Source organism: Ascaphus truei, chromosome 15 (assembly GCF_040206685.1).
Source record: "Ascaphus truei isolate aAscTru1 chromosome 15, aAscTru1.hap1, whole genome shotgun sequence".
NCBI lineage: Eukaryota > Metazoa > Chordata > Amphibia > Anura > Ascaphidae > Ascaphus > Ascaphus truei.
Window position 1 is genome coordinate 13,066,030 of NC_134497.1, and position 18,253 is coordinate 13,084,282.

At 48.9% G+C, this 18,253-nt stretch overlaps 1 protein-coding gene across 9 annotated transcripts in view; it reads left to right on the forward strand.

The window, feature by feature from the left end:
- The window catches only part of SPO11 (SPO11 initiator of meiotic double strand breaks), a 30,933-nt gene extending 22,783 nt beyond the window's left edge, over nucleotides 1-8,150 (forward strand). For all 9 annotated transcript variants that reach the window (XM_075571627.1, XM_075571626.1, XM_075571628.1 and 6 more), the window contains 6 exons: nucleotides 199-308; nucleotides 405-504; nucleotides 3,506-3,543; nucleotides 5,344-5,420; nucleotides 6,030-6,141; nucleotides 7,794-8,150. In XM_075571627.1, the coding sequence (XP_075427742.1) occupies nucleotides 199-308; nucleotides 405-504; nucleotides 3,506-3,543; nucleotides 5,344-5,420; nucleotides 6,030-6,141; nucleotides 7,794-7,913 (557 nt within the window). In that variant the 3' untranslated portion in view covers nucleotides 7,914-8,150. The remainder of the gene's footprint in view (nucleotides 1-198; nucleotides 309-404; nucleotides 505-3,505; nucleotides 3,544-5,343; nucleotides 5,421-6,029; nucleotides 6,142-7,793) is intronic.
- Nucleotides 8,151-18,253: the final 10,103 nt, after the last annotated feature.

The following is an 18,253-nucleotide window of genomic DNA, read 5'->3' on the forward strand; positions in this document are numbered from 1 at the left end:
TTAGCCCGTGTAACAAGGAGCTTTAACCCCGTGGAGCTGCTACCGGCATCACCTACGGAGGCAAGTATCCCAGGAAGCAGGGGGTCCCGGGTGCTGAAATTAACGCAGTTCAGCTCCAAAGCCCCCCCTGCTTCCCACCTAGGGGGGGGGGGGGGGGTTATTATTTTTTTGGAGAGATATGCTCCCTTAACCCCGCAGATATGAACACTCGTGCAAAATTCGTTCTCATAATCGAAAAGGATGCAACATTTCAGAGGCTGCTGGACGATGACTTTTGCAGCAGGTTGGGCCCTTGCATCCTGATCACGGTGAGGTTAACCCGTTCCCTGCCGCCCGCGGCGCATGGCGCAATGGTTTTTTTGGCGAAGGGTTTTTAGCCATCTCCCCGTTGTTTTCTCGTCCAGGGAAAAGGGGTGCCGGACCTGAACACCAGACTTTTTATCCGGAGGCTGTGGGATAGCTTCCATGTGCCCATTTTCGCCCTGGTTGACGCGGACCCGCACGGTACAGTATGCCGATTACAAACGCCGTTACAAGATACATTGTAGCTGTAAACCAAGCTGGTGGTAGTAAAGCAGCAATCCCGGCCCGTCCACCGGCGGTAAGCATGTAAGGCGCTGCCTAAGGGCCACGATGTTCTCCGGGGGGGGGGGGGGGCATAATAGAGAGCGGAAAAGTGGTCGCTCATCGGATTCACCGCGGATTAGAGAGAGACGTCTATCCGGAAGACATCCGTCCTCCGTCTTAACCACTAATGGTGTCTGACATCATCGCGCACTAGGCTTACGGAGGCTGGAGAGGTACGAGCAGACTTCCAATGGGGCGTCATCTGATTGCCATGGTTACCCCTCCAGAGGTTAATACGTAGCGGAGAATACGTCGTCATAGGCTTTGTCTTTTTAACGGGGGGGGAAACCCCTAAAAAACGGTCAACAAAATTTTCGGAGCTAAAGGGGCGGCCTTAATAGTTCTTGCCTAAGGGCGGCACATAAGCTCGGGACGGGTCTGGCACGAATCCTCCAGATTTTAACCTCACTATTCCCCAGATACGTACAATTGTAGTTGTCGGTTTTTCTACTGGTCCCAATCGTTCAAAATGTGGGGCAGGATTGCAGCTTTAAAAAAGGAGCAATCCAAGCAAGCGAATTATTTCTTTAAATTTTGGAGGGTAATATAGAATTGAAGCACGGGGTCTCCGGAGCTGAACCCCATTAATTTCAGCTCCAGTGACCCCCTACTTCTGCAGATACTGCCCTCCAAAGTAGGTGCGGGTATCTACTCCGGCTCAGCAAGCAGGACTTTAAAGTTTAAAGCACCCGCGTCACATTGGCTAATAGGAAGCCGCCCCAATGACATCACGGCTTCCTATTGGTCCATAGGGCGGGAAACCTCTGAACAGAGAGACATATTGTGCACCCTAGTAGCCGAGTGGAGTTGTTACCGGCACCTAATTCGCAAGTAGCTCTGGAAGCAGGTGGTCCCGGAGCTGAAATTAGTGGGGTTCAACTCCGGAGACCCCTTGCTAACAGGATGTTAAGTGGTTGAAGTGTAATGTTTCTAGAAGTACAACGACTTTCGTTATTTACAATCTTAGTTCCACTTCCATTTCAAATAAACTGATATTTATTTTAGAAAGCCTTCCTACTTTTTCTACAGTCCAAAGAACTTCAGGCAACGTACCTCTACTTTTTAATACAGCCCTTCGCCCCCTCTCACGTTCGGCAATGCTCACACCGACCCTTTTATTTCACCGTACTCACCCCGTGGTACCGAGCGGCAGAATTTGCTGGCACCTCGAAAATTATAATTGGGGGTTACATTTTTTTGCAATCTTTAATATTTAGTAAAATTGGTGTTTATTTATATTTATTCAGTTTTTCTGGTGTTTCCGTTTTATATTAAAAAAAAATCTGTTAATTGGAAAAATGGGCCCATTTGAATTTGGTGTTTATCGTTTATTTATTTATTTATAAAATGTTTTACTAGGCAGTAATACATTGAGAGTTACCTCTCGTTTCAAAGTATGTCCTGGGCACAGAGTTCTAATGACAAATACATAGTTACATTAAGTGAAAATGGTTATACATTATATACAAGACATTGCATGCACAGTTAGAGATAATATATATATATATTATAGGCAGTGGTCGACAAATCTACTCGCCACCTAGTACCACACGTGTGCTGCTTGGGCCAATAGGAGCTCGCCACGATGTTAAATCCACTCGCCCGGGGCGTGCAAATGTATAGGTTTGTCGAACACTGATTATAGGCGTATATAACAGTTACAGACCAGATTAAAATGTGAGACAGCTTTAGTTACGAAAGACTTGTGGCGGCTGTGAGAGTCTCCGGTAGACTGTTCCAGTTTTGGGGCGCACGGTAAAAGAAGGAGGAACGGCCGGATACTTTGTAGAACCTTGGGATCATGAACAGTCTTTAGGAGTCAGATCTCAGATGATAAGTTGCACTTGGTCTTAGTTGAGTCACTCCGTGACGCCTTTGTCTCTGGAAGCGGAAGATGATGATGAGTCGGTGGTGTTTTTCCCAGAGCTTTTCTTTTAAACCTAAAACCTCATTGTAATGAGGGATTCCGGTTTTAACCGGGAAAACACCGACTGATCTCGCCCGTTGGTTTAAAACCCAATAAAGAACAGAAAACGAAGCCTCCTTGCCTATTCATTTACCACCTCTTGTGGCGGCCACAGGTCGGAGACAAAGGAAACACCGGGGATGATGGAGAATAACGCCATGTGCACCAATAAACACCACATTCAGAAGTGTGTCAATTTTGTTTCATTGTCAACACAGATAAACACAGATTGTTTCGTAAAATGAAAACACCCGAAACAAAAACACACCGATTATACAAAAAACAAAACGCTGAAAACCGGAACCCTAATTATACACAAATGATTACATTGGAGAGTTGCCATGGATAGGGAGGCCAGGTGGCTTCTCCAAAAATACTGGACACAATGGTGAAAAGTGCGACAGACTCGAGACACAAAGACACCCGGACCTCACTCCGCTCCATGCTGTTTCCTTCTCTCCTTGGCCCCACCCCCAGGCACCTGACACCTCCTGATAGGCTGCAGGATGCAACAGCAGCCAATCAGGATGGAGGCAGCTGCGCAGCCACAAATCAGCAACCCTGCTCGGGAAAATCCCGCGGCCCCCCCAAGCCGGTCAGGTCACAGTGACCAGAGAAGTAATACTTGACAAATACATGCACAGTATTACCTCTACTTTTTTTACTGGACAATGTGTCCAGATACAGGACAGTCCAGTTCAATACTGGACACCTGGAAACCCTAGCCATGGATCCAATCTTCCGTCTTTCTTTCAAGCACCAACCGGCCGTTTCCCAATGTCCCGCTCACCCCGGATTCTCTGTCATGTCCTGTTTATTTGTGAAACTTACACCTTTTCTGCATGCACTGGAGTTGAGAAATCCCTTAGCCACCCGTTAAGTCTTGTTTATTTTGTTTGTTTTTTTTACTAGGGATAGAAATAATGTGTATTTACAAGTACGGATCTGTGGTGAGTAATGTTCGCCATGAAAGACACTAATCATTTAATCCTGCGCGCGTGTGGGTGTATTCTGGGGTTTGCTGTGCATATGGTGCAATGAAACCTACTCCGTTTCTGTAAGGCTGGGGCCATAGAGGGGTGAGGAGTTCCGAGCCACGCTGACGCTGAGGCTCGCCTGCTGAAATCTGCGCGATTCCATGGACTTGCAGGCGAAGGGAGCCGGGGGGGGAGGTGGTTGGAGGCGGGGCAGTGACGTCGCTGGGTCAATTGCCCGCGACGCACTGACGTCAACGTCACGGCGCTGTGACGTTGATGCTGCTCCGCGCTGATTGGATGTTTTCAGCCGACAGCGCGCTGAAAAACAGCTTGGCTGTCGGCTGAAAATTCCAAAGCCTCAGCACGCCTGCGGACGCTCGCGTGAGCCCCCTCTCAAGGCATCCTCATTGAGGATGCAGGGGCTCAGCGCTGAGCGTCAGCGCGGCGTGTCCTTCTATGGACTCGGCCTAAGGCGCAGCTCATGAGGCACAGTAGTGTAAGCTCAGCGCAGGGCCGGCCCGACCATTAGGCAAACCTAGGCAGTCGCCAAGGGCGCAAAGATCTTAGGGGCGTATTAATAATAATTATAATTTTTTCCTCTTATTGTTTATTTGTCTTTTTTTATTATTTTTCTTTTTGTTGTCCGGTATTTTGGCGCCCTATTGTTTTTATTTTGCGTCGCGCTGGGGTGCGGTTGCCGCCCCGATAGCTACGGCACTGTTTATTTTATTTTTGGGGCGCAAATTGTACGTTTCGCCTAGGGCGCATGAAACCCTTGCACCGGCCCTGCTAACCTGTGATACGTTATTTTACAGAGTGCATACTTTGGGGTGGTTATAACGAGCCAGAAATACCATTTACACTTATTCCTGACTTATTTGTGCTCTTCTACATTTCAAAGGGGGACAGTTTACATGTCAAACACACATTTGAAGCCATATTTCTTTACTAAGCAGTGCCAGTGAATAAGCTTGGATCCCGAGCCCCATGAAGTGGACATGGGCCCTTTATCTTTCCTCATTGTAAGGACCTGGTTTTATACCGGTGTTCGTGGGAGCCTGCTTCCCCTGTGATAGAGACCTACGGGATTCCTGGAAGTCCCAATGATTTCATTTCACGGTCCCTCGCTTTTAGGAAGAGTAGGACACCCTATGGTCACCGGAGAGAGGTTCCCCTAATGTAATTTGATGGCAGACTAAGAAGCTTCCACTATATGAGTCTGACTTTATAGAAAGCAATAAAGGCAGCCCGGGTGCACTAGCTGCTAGCGGCAGAAAACACCAATGTATCTCTCGGCATCAGACACCTTTTCTGTTATTTACTAATGGTTTTACACTAGCTGTCAGATTTATGGGAGGGTTGGGTTCTATAGCAACCATTTACAAAGTCACATCCCCTTCCTTTTCCTGAAACCGGCTCTGGCTCACCCCTTTTTGAGCCCTGCCCTCTCTCTAGCAGTGCATCAATTGTATCTAGTGACTGCCTGGTCACACGATCTTCTCCACAGAACTTTGCATCTTTGCTCCTCTTCTGCTGCACTGACAGCCATTTAGTGAACCCCCCAGGGGAATCTTCGCCGATCGATCGGCAACTTAGCTAATTACTTATCATTGTGCAGATTGGATAGATGCACATATTAAAGGGGATAAATACATGAATAAATAAATGGCAGCTTGGCCTGCTGCATTAAAAGGCAATGTGTATAATCGGTGTGTGTGCACCACCAAGTCTGGAGTGAAATTGATTCCCTGTGTCCATCACTTCCACTTTTAGTCTATGTCATTTGAGGCTCATCATTTGACCGTCCCTTCTATCAGATGGCTCGGCCTCCTACCGTCTGACCTAGGAAGGTGAGTGGCAGAAATGTGCATTTATTTGCAGTAACCCCTGAAGTGCTCTATTCTGCTTTAGGCACCGGAGCTCTGTAGAGAAGAAGACTTATTCTATTGTGTATTAAAGAGGCAATACAAGCTGGTGATTATTATTATTTATTATTTTTAACATAGGATTAAAGCAGGGGGTCTCGGAAACTGAACTCCATTAATTTCAGCTCTGGGGACCCCCTGCTTCCATGGATACTTAGATCCGTAGGGTGGGGTTGGGGGGGGGCGGAGCAGTAGTTGGTCTGGTTCGCTAGCTGGGGTTCACGTATTGGCGGAGTTTCAAAGCTCTCACGCCCTGCGGGCCAATAGGAAACCGTGACATCATCAGGCGCGGCTTTCTATTGGACCACGTGACACGGGAGCTTTAAACTTTGCTGAGATACCGGCACCTCCTTTGGAGGTCTGTATCTCGGGAAGCAGGGGGTCCCCGAAGTTGAAATTAATGAGGTTCAGCTCCGGAGACCCCCCTGCCTTTAACCTATGTTATTAAATAATCATTCAAATAAAGTGCATGAATTGCACCTTTAATAAGTCCAATCCCTGTTTTATAACAATTAGGCTTCTTCTCTTTTGCAGGTTGAATATTCCCAAAGAGGCGCAGATTCCTTTGTCTGTGCTGGACCAAAGGAAGCTTTCCAGCATACAGAAGAGACCCTACCTGTCCTGCCAGCCGCTCTGGAAGAAAGAAGTGTGTATAATAATGTGTTATATTATTGCTTTACCAGAGAACACAGGCTATTTACTGTAGAGGAGACTACATATGTACATCAATGCAAACGGCATAACCAGCTACCGCCCCGGTCCTCCCTGCTGCACGCGCGCCTGGCGGCATGGCGGCGCGTGCAGACACTACAGCCGCGATCGGTGGTGTGTAGGGGAGCATGGGGGCGCCGGCAATAACGGGGGGCGTGGCCACGACGGGGCATATCTGCCCTTCCATTGGCTGCGCGCCGACCGCGGCACGGGGAGACAAAATTCTTGTTTTCCTTGCTTGCGTACGCGTCACGGCGGCTTTGCGCGCCCACACGCACACAGCTACTGGTGCCTGCCCCTTAGAGGGCTGTGCTGTGGTGTGTGGCGCGCACGCCATAGCGCACGCCATAGCGCACGCCGCCGTGGCCACCGGGGACTCAGCCTTATGCAGAACTAAGAGCAGGAAACAACACAATACAACCTGGGTAATAGGTTAAAGTAACCTCTGACCCTAAGGGTTTATAATCTAATTGAATAGGGAGATAATAGTGAGGCAGCAGTAGTGAATGTGAGTGCAGTAAGTAAGCATTTCAATGTCTCACTTCCTTGTTGATAGATAGATAGATAGATAGATAGATAGATAGATAGATAGATAGATAGATAGATAGATAGATAGATAGATAGATATACTGTGATGATGAACAACTCGGCTACCTGAAGAAGGTCCCATAGTCGGACCGAAACATTGGACTTTTCTAGATCTTTAATAATAATAATAATAATAATAATAACACAACTATTTGCTTTTGAACTCTAATACAGTACTGTAGTACTGAGTCATTCTCCATCACATTGCTCTTTGGGTTTAGTATGTCTATATTTATTGTGAAGGCCCGGTTTCTCCCGCTTTATTGAGGTGTGCCTACTGTATGTGCATTCATTTACATCAAACCTTCCATGCTGTTTCTCTCCTCTGGGCATCATTTCTAAACTATAAGGCTGTAATACAGGCAGCAAGCCACTGGGTGGCACTGTGGTTCTACGCATCACAATGTAACATGTAGCAAAGGATGGAGAGGGAGTGGGGCGGGTGATACCTTTCATTGGACCAACAAGTGGTTGATATGTTACACGCTTTCCAACCTCTCCGGGTCCTTCACCAGGAATGGCAGAAACACAGTATAATATCCAGGGTTAGTAAGTAACATGCAAACTGCATGCAGTGTGTAAGCGACTATTCTGGCTGATGTTATTCAGAGGTGCTTCCCACGGCCCATTTGGCAGCAAACTGAGTCGCGTGCAAAAGAAAGCAACACAAATACAGCTCAACCCCCTTATAACGCTGTGCTCGGGGGTCCAAAGAATCACGTCGCGCTATAAGCGGATCGCGTTAGAAATAATGTACAATTGTATGCATTGTACAATAAAGTATTTAAGATACCAATAATCGTGTTGTAAAGTATTCATAAATACGAAAATTGGGAGCCACGCTCACATCGCGTTATATGCGGATTCGCGTTGTAGCGGATTGCGTTATAACGGGGTTGATCTGTACCTTTATTGCTTTTTCTTGTGTACAAAATCCGCCACCTTACTGCAGAGTATCGCTGTAAGAACAACCCATTATTGCCATGTTTTATTTTGCAGCTAGAGATAATGGCAGCAAGTGGAGTGAAGGCAGAAATTCAAGCGCTGACCCACCTCTCGTACGATTACCTTTCCAGAGTCTATTTGCCAAACAAGATTCAGTACGGCGGCTGGATCTGAAGCCCGGGGCTTCTGGGCAGGTCACGGTGTCATAAAAAACAACCGTGTTTGCATTTCTAAGGAGCTGTAACCAAGTTGCAAGACGGGCGGTTTTGAATTAAATGTACGCTGGAATTTACAGCGTTTATTTAACCTTTTGGTATAAATGTTCTGATGTCCGGTTATGTTTATCTACGAAACGGTGCTTCGGTTATTATGTTACCATGTTACCGTTATAAAGTTTATTGCAGCAAACAACTGTGTCTCTGTATTCCCTCTTTCTTTGGAATTAGTCCCTTTCAGGTCATTTAATTCCCCTGGTTGGCTTCCTGGGCTGCTGAATTGTCTCACACACACACACACACACAAACATTGGATCACTTTATAAGTCAATAGTTTTAGCCGAGATTATTATAATGTTATTTATACACTTTAATAAAATATATATGTATATAGAGAGCGTGCATTGAGATGGGATTCTAAGTACAGATAAAATCAAAGTGTCCAAATAGGCAGTGAATAGCAGTGTGCTGTACAACTGGTGTTTTATACATGGACTTCTTTGAGAGTATGTTATGTGGTGTCAATAGACAGAGGATCAAATCTGCCTATCTTGCATAGATACGTTGTCTACAAAGTGAAACGAAATCAGAGCATAGTGACGTACTGTTAAAACATTTACTGCGCAATTGGTAGAAAGCCACTTACAATGTGGCAGATGTAATTAGGGATTAAGGACAAGTCCCAGCATAAATTGTACCCGCTATGGGGCGTGCACTTTCTTTTCTCTTAGATTCCCCTACGGATGTGGTTCATTCTATTGGAAGCAGCCGTGACCCCTTTAATTTGCTGGGAATTCATCCAGGAAGAAACCCTATCTTCATAAGGACTGTTTTATTGTTGTTTGTTTCTGATTATATATATATATATATATATATATATATATATATATATATATATATATATATATATATATATATATATATATATATATATATATATATATATATATATATATATACACACACACACAAAGTGGTTGACTAATCACCCAAAAATCTACTCGCCGAACCAAAAAATCTACTCGCCACCTAGTCCCGCCCCCAATCCCGCCCTGCTTGGGCGACCATGAGGAGGTTGCCACGGGGTCAAATCCAGTCACCACGGGCCTGTAGGTGAATGGATTTGTCGAACACTGTATGTATATGTATATATATATATATATATATATATATATATATATATATGTTAGTGGTACCACACTTAGGGTGACCAGATTTTGAAAATGAAAAACCGGGACATTTTTTTTTTTACATAACAGTTTATTTATTGTAGTACACTTATACTTACGACCATTAGTCTTTGTTACATAGTTGTGTGTGTGTGTGTTGACCTCACTAATCGAAAAAAAAAAAAACAGATGTGAATGATTCTGAACCCCTTAACCAGTGTCTGGATGCCCCCTCTTCACAATTTCTAAAGCAGCAATCCCGCCTGGGATCTTACCTGATCCGCAGTCCCTCAAGGTACTATACTGGAGGGGAGGTGTTCCCTACCTGTCTTCCGAGGTCTCCCGTGTGAAACTTGAGTCAGATCTGGAAGGAAGAAGGGTAGGTTACTTCGGTGTAGGTATACGGCAGTTAAAATAAGACAGGGAGGGTGAGAGAGACAGAGAGGGTGAGAGAGACAGAGAGAGAGAGGGTGAGAGAGACAGAGAGAGAGAGGGTGAGAGAGACAGAGAGAGAGAGGGTGAGAGAGACAGAGAGAGAGAGACAGAGAGAGAGAGGGTGAGAGAGAGAGGGTGAGAGAGAGAGGGTGAGAGAGAGAGGGTGAGAGAGAGAGAGACAGAGAGTGGGTGAGAGAGAGACAGAGAGTGGGTGAGAGAGAGACAGAGAGTGGGTGAGAGAGACAGAGAGTGGGTGAGAGAGACAGAGAGTGGGTGAGAGAGACAGAGAGTGGGTGAGAGAGACAGAGAGTGGGTGAGAGAGACAGAGAGTGGGTGAGAGAGACAGAGAGTGGGTGAGAGAGACAGAGAGTGGGTGAGAGAGACAGAGAGTGGGTGAGAGAGACAGAGAGTGGGTGAGAGAGACAGAGAGTGGGTGAGAGAGACAGAGAGTGGGTGAGAGAGACAGAGAGTGGGTGAGAGAGACAGAGAGTGGGTGAGAGAGACAGAGAGTGGGTGAGAGAGACAGAGAGTGGGTGAGAGAGACAGAGAGTGAGTGAGAGAGACAGAGAGTGAGTGAGTGAGAGAGACAGAGAGTGAGTGAGAGAGAGAGAGAGAGGGTGAGAGAGAGAGGGTGAGAGAGAGCGAGAGAGAGCGAGAGAGAGGGTGACAGAGAGTGAGAGAGAGGGTGACAGAGAGAGAGAGGGTGACAGAGAGAGAGAGGGTGACAGAGAGAGAGAGGGTGACAGAGAGAGAGAGGGTGACAGAGAGAGAGAGGGTGACAGAGAGACAGAGGGTGACAGAGAGAGAGAGGGTGACAGAGAGAGAGAGGGTGACAGAGAGAGAGAGGGTGACAGAGAGAGAGAGGGTGACAGAGAGAGAGGGTGAGAGAGAGAGGCAGACAGAGAGGGTGAGAGAGAGAGGCAGACAGAGAGAGGGTGAGAGAGAGAGGCAGACAGAGAGAGAGGCAGATAGAGAGAGAGTGAGAGAGACATAGAGAGGGTGAGAGAGACAGAGGGTGAGAGAGACAGAGGGTGAGAGAGACAGAGGGTGAGAGAGACAGAGGGTGAGAGGGTGAGAGAGGCAGACAGAGAGAGGCAGACAGAGAGAGAGGCAGACAGTGAGAGAGTGAGAGAGACAGAGAGAGGGTGAGAGAGACAGAGAGAGGGTGAGAGAGACAGAGAGAGGGTGAGAGAGACAGAGAGAGGGTGAGAGAGACAGAGAGAGACACACAGAGAGAGAGAGAGAGAGAGGGTGACAGAGAGAGAGGGGGTGACAGAGAGAGAGAGAGAGGGTGACAGAGAGAGAGAGAGAGGGTGACAGAGAGAGAGAGAGAGGGTGACAGAGAGAGAGAGAGAGGGTGACAGAGAGAGAGAGAGAGGGTGACAGAGAGAGAGAGGGTGACAGAGAGAGAGAGGGTGACAGAGAGAGAGAGGGTGACAGAGAGAGAGGGTGACAGAGAGAGAGAGGGTGACAGAGAGAGAGAGGGTGACAGAGAGAGAGAGCGTGACACAGAGAGAGAGCGTGACACAGAGAGAGAGCGTGACACAGAGAGAGAGCGTGACACAGAGAGAGAGCGTGACACAGAGAGAGAGCGTGACACAGAGAGAGAGAGAGAGGGTGATACAGAGAGAGAGAGAGAGAGGGTGACACACAGAGAGAGAGAGAGGGTGACACACAGAGAGAGAGAGAGGGTGACACACAGAGAGAGAGAGAGGGTGACACACAGAGAGAGAGAGAGGGTGACACAGAGAGAGAGAGAGGGTGACACAGAGAGAGAGAGAGGGTGACACAGAGAGAGAGAGAGGGTGACAGAGAGAGAGAGGGTGACACAGAGAGAGAGAGAGGGTGACACAGAGAGAGAGAGAGGGTGACAGAGAGAGAGAGAGAGAGAGGGTGACAGAGAGAGGGTGACAGAGAGAGAGGGGGTGACAGAGAGAGGGTGAGAGAGACAGAGGGTGAGAGAGACAGAGACAGAGACAGAGAGACAGAGAGAGAGAGAGAGGGGGAGACAGAGAGGGAGAGGGACAGAGAGGGAGAGGGAGGGAGAGGGGGAGGGAGAGAGGGGGAGGGAGAGAGGGGGGGGAGAGAGGGGGAGGGAGAGAGGGGGAGACAGAGAGGGGGAGGGATAGAGGGTGAGGGAGAGAGGGGGAGAGAGAGAGGGGGAGAGAGAGAGGGGGAGAGAGAGGGGGAGGGAGAGGGGGAGACAGACACGGGTACACACACACACACACACACTGGTACACACACACACTGGTACACACACACACTGGTACACACACACACTGGTACACACACACTGGTACACACACACACACACACTGGTACACACACACACACACTGGTACACACACACACACTGGTACACACACACACACACACACTGGTACACACACACACACACACACTGGTACACACACACACACTGGTACACACACACACACACACACACACACACACACACGTACACACACACACACACACACACACACACACACACACACACTGGTACACACACACACACACTGGTACACACACACACACACACTGGTACACACACACACACACACACACACACAGACACACAGACACTGGTACACACACACACAGACACTGGTACACACACAGACAGACACTGGTACACACACACACAGACACTGGTACACACACACACACACAGACACTGGTACACACACACACACAGACACTGGTACACACACAGACACTGGTACACACACACACAGACACTGGTACACACACAGACACTGGTACACACACACACACACAGACTGGAGTACAGACAGAGGCAGCCACGAGCAGGTGGCTCTCCGCCTTCCCCTGCACCCACCCCCGCGCCCATCTCCCGCACCTGGGGGGGGGGGGGGGATAGGAGCGCCGGGACACAAAGGTAAACTGCCGCCCCCCCTCCCCCGGAGGGCAGCAACGGGCTCCCGGGGCAGAATGGGGGAACACCGCGCAGCCACCACTGCCAGCCCCCGCGCCCATCTCCCGAACCAAGGGGACAGGGGGGGGGGGGGAGCGCCAGGACAGGAGGCAAAGGATAAAAAACCCACCTCCTATCCCCCCGGGCGGGCAGAGGGGGGGAGACACCGCGCAGAAGAGCCAGGAGCCGCGGGCAGAGACACACACCACGTGTGCTCTGCCGCAGGAAGCGGAAGCCCCGCCCCCAGGCACCCTTCCTTCCATCCATTCTACATGCCGGTCCTTGGTGAAGGATGATGCCGGGGGGCGGGGCTTAATGCCGGGACGCTGGGGATTGGCCAACAAGGTAGGAAACTGCCGGGGGAAGGGGGGGGGAATTAAAAAAAAACAATACTTACCAGCCGGGCTGCTGCAGTCTCCTCCTCCGCGCCGCCGCAGACTCGCGCACAGCGCACAGCGAACAGTGCACCGCAGCTAATTACTCGCGCACCGCCGGCAACAAAAAATAAATAAATGGGGACACATTGAGGAAAATCTGGGACATTTCCGGTACACACAGAAAACCGGTACAGCTCCCGAAAAAACGGGACTGTACCGGCAAAAGGGGGACGGGTGGTCACCCTAACCACACTGAAAGTAGTATCCTGCCTGGGTGCAAACCGCTGGGGACTGGAATACAGAAAAGATGGAAGCAGGCTCTCCAGGACTTACAAAAAATAAAGTTTATTACTTATCTATAGTTTTGCAATAAACGTTATTTATGTGTGTTGTAAGACTGTGTGTTTATATGTATACTTGCATTTGTGCCCCGCTTCGAAAGGGAATGTAATATTGAATACATATCCCCCCACTGCTGGATGTAGTGCGGGATGAGATTTGTCGCTGTCTGTGTGTGTGTGTGTGTGTGTATGTGTGTCTCTGTGTCTACACCCGCAAGCCCGGTGAAACGCGTAGAGTGATATCCTGACGGTGACGTGTGGCACGCAGTACGCGGCGTGATCGGCACACCCACCCAAGATCAAGCCGGAGCATTCTGCGAAAGGACGGGAAGGAGCAGCGGAGATCAAGCAGAGGGCAGAGAGAACGCCCGGAGATCCTGACCGGTCACAGCTCCAGCAATTGTTTTTAAGGCATTTTGAACTTTGAAAAAATGTGAGTGTATTTTCAATTTTGCGTGAGAGAAATTCTTTTAGCAGTATACACTATGTGGTGTTTGTTCATTTAACCAGGGAAGGTTACCTGACTCCAGAGGTGCATCGCATTCAGAGATAGAAGACACAGAGAGCACTTTACCAATGTTTATTGGGACACGCCTTTAAAGATTTGGGAATCTGTGAGTACCCACTGCAGAGAACTTAAGACTCACACTATAATAATTGTGTTAACATATTGCACTATACTGTATTTTGTATGTGTTTTATTTTACATACATCTGCGCTTCCAATTACTCCTGGACTTCGACTTGTGTGGGATTGAAAGAATCCAATCCTTTAAAGGTTTGAGCAGCGAAGTATTATCGATTTATTTATTTCTCACTATATTTTTTTGTATCACTTACACCTATCCACGGGATGCGTTCTATTAGAACTATATTTGATCTAAGCGCTTGTTTGGTAAACCCATCTAGTTAGGGTGACCAGATTTTGAAAATGAAAAACCGGGACATTTTTTTTTTTTACATAACAGTTTATTTATTGTAGTACACTTATACTTACGACCATTTGTCCTTGTTACATAGTTGTGTGTGTGTGTGTTGACCTCACTAATCGAACAAAAAAAACCCAGATGTGAATGATTCTGAACCCCTTAACCAGTGTCAGGATGCCCCCTCTTCACAATTTCTAAAGCAGCAATCCCGCCTGGGATCTTACCTGATCCGCAGTCCCTCAAGGTACTATACTGGAGGGGAGGTGTTCCCTACCTGTCTTCCGAGGTCTCCCGTGTGAAACTTGAGTCAGAAGAAAGAAGGGTAGGTTACTTCGGTGTAGGTATACGGCAGTTAAGATAAGACAGGGAGGGTGAGAGAGACAGAAAGAGAGGGTGAGAGAGACAAAGAGAGAGAGGGCGAGAGAGACAGAGAGGGGGAGAAAGACGGGGAGAGAGGGGGAGAGAGAGGGTGAGAGAGACAGAGGGGGAGGGTGAGAGAGACAGAGAGAGAGAGGGTGAGAGAGACAGAGAGAGAGAGGGTGAGAGAGAGAGAGAGAGAGAGAGAGGGTGAGAGAGAGAGAGAGAGAGAGAGAGGGTGAGAGAGACGGAGACGGAGAGGGTGAGAGAGACGGAGACGGAGAGGGTGAGAGAGACAGAGAGAGAGACAGAGAGAGAGACAGACAGAGAGACAGACAGAGAGACAGACAGAGAGCGGGTGAGGGAGAGAGCGGGTGAGGGAGAGAGCGGGTGAGGGAGAGAGCGGGTGAGGGAGAGAGCGGGTGAGGGAGAGAGCGGGTGAGGGAGAGAGCGGGTGAGGGAGAGAGCGGGTGAGGGAGAGAGGGAGGGATACACACACGGGTGCACACACACGGGTACACACACACGGGTGCACACACACGGGTACACACACACGGGTACACACACACGGGTACACACACACACACACACTGGTACACACACACACACTGGTACACACACTGGTACACACACTGGTACACACACTGGTACACACACACACACACAGACACTGGTACACACACACACACACACAGAGACACACACAGACACTGGTACACACACACACACACACACTGGTACACACACACACAGAGACACTGGTACACATACACACACACACAGACACACACACACACACACACAGACACTGGTACACACACACAGACACTGGTACACACACTGGTACACACACACACACTGGTACACACACACACTGGTACACACACACAGACACTGGCACACACACACACTGGTACACACACACACACAGACACTGGTACACACACACACAGACACTGGTACACACACACACACAGACACTGGTACACAGACACTGGTACACACACACACACAGACACAGGTACACACACAAACACTGGTACACACACACACAGACACTGGTACACACACACACACACACAGACACTGGTACACACAGACACACACACACACACACTGGTACACACACACACACACAGAGACACTGGTACACACACACACACACACACACAGACACTGGTACACACACACACAGACACTGGTACACACACTGGTACACACACACACTGGTACACACACACACACAGACACTGGTACACACACACACAGACACTGGTACACACACACACACACACACAGACACTGGTACACAGACACTGGTACACACACACACACACAGACACAGGTACACACACAAACACTGGTACACACACACACAGACACTGGTACACACACACACACACACAGACACTGGTACACACAGACACTGGTACACACACACTGGTACACACACACACACACACACACACACAGACACTGGTACACACACACACACACAGACACTGGTACACACACACACACACACACACAGACACTGGTACACACACACACACAGACACAGACACTGGTACACACACACACACACAGACACTGGTACACACACACTGGTACACACAGACACAGACACAGACACACACACACACACACACACACACACACACACACAGAGACACTGGTACACAGACACTGGTACACACACACACTGACACTGGTACACACAGACACTGGTACACACACACAGACACTGGTACACACAGACACTGGTACACACAGACACTGGTACACACACACACTGGTACACACACACACTGGTACACACACACACACGGGTACACACACACACACGGGTACACACACACACGGTTACACACACACACACACACACACAGGTACACACACACACTGGTACACACACACACACTGGTACACACACACACGGGTACACACACACACGGGTACACACACACACGGGTACACACACACACGGGTACACACACACAGACACTGGTACACACACACACACAGAGACACACACACAGACACTGGTACACACACACACACACACACACACACTGGTACACACACACACAGAGACACTGGTACACACACACACACACAGACACACACACACACACACAGACACTGGTACACACACACAGACACTGGTACACACACTGGTACACAGACACACTGGTACACACACACACAGACACTGGCACACACACACACTGGTACACACACACACACAGACACTGGTACACACACACACAGACACTGGTACACACACACACACACAGACACTGGTACACAGACACTGGTACACACACACACACACAGACACAGGTACACACACAAACACTGGTACACACACACACAGACACTGGTACACACACACACAGACACACAGACACTGGTACACACAGACACACACACATACACACACACACACACACAGAGACACTGGTACACACACACACAGACACACACACACACACACACACACACACAGACACTGGTACACACACACAGACACTGGTACACACACACACTGGTACACACACACACTGGTACACACACACACAGACACTGGCACACACACACACTGGTACACACACACACACAGACACTGGTACACACACACACACACACACACACACACACAGACACTGGTACACACACACACACACACAGACACTGGTACACAGACACTGGTACACACACACACACAGACACAGGTACACACACAAACACTGGTACACACACACACAGACACTGGTACACACACACACACACACACACACACACACACACAGACACTGGTACACACAGACACTGGTACACACACACACACTGGTACACAAACACACACACACACACACACACACACAGACACTGGTACACACACACACACACACACAGACACTGGTACACACACACACAGACACAGACACTGGTACACACACACACACACACACACACACAGACACTGGTACACACACACACACACACACAGACACTGGTACACACACACACACAGACACTGGTACACACACACACACAGACACTGGTACACACACACTGGTACACACACACTGGTACACACACACACTGGTACACACAGACACAGACACAGACACAGACACACACAGACACTGGTACACACACACACAGACACTGGTACACACACACAGACACTGGTACACACACACAGACACTGGTACACACACACACACACACACACACTGTTACACACACACACACACAGACACTGGTACACACACACACACACACACAGACACAGACACTGGTACACACACACACACACACACACACACACACAGACACTGGTACACACACACACACACACACACACACTGGTACACACACACACTGGTACACACACACACACTGGTACACACACACACACACACACACACACACAGACACTGGAACACACACACACACAGACACTGGTACACACACACATAGACACTGGTACACACACACACACACAGACACTGGTACACACACACACAGACACTGGTACACACACACACACACAGACACTGGTACACACACACACTGGTACACAGACACACACACACAGACACTGGTACACACACACACACACACACACACACACACACACAGGTACACACACACACACACTGGAGTACAGACACAGAGGCAGCCATGAGCAGGCGGCTCCCCGCCTCCCCCTACACCCACCCCCGCGCCCATCTCCCGCACC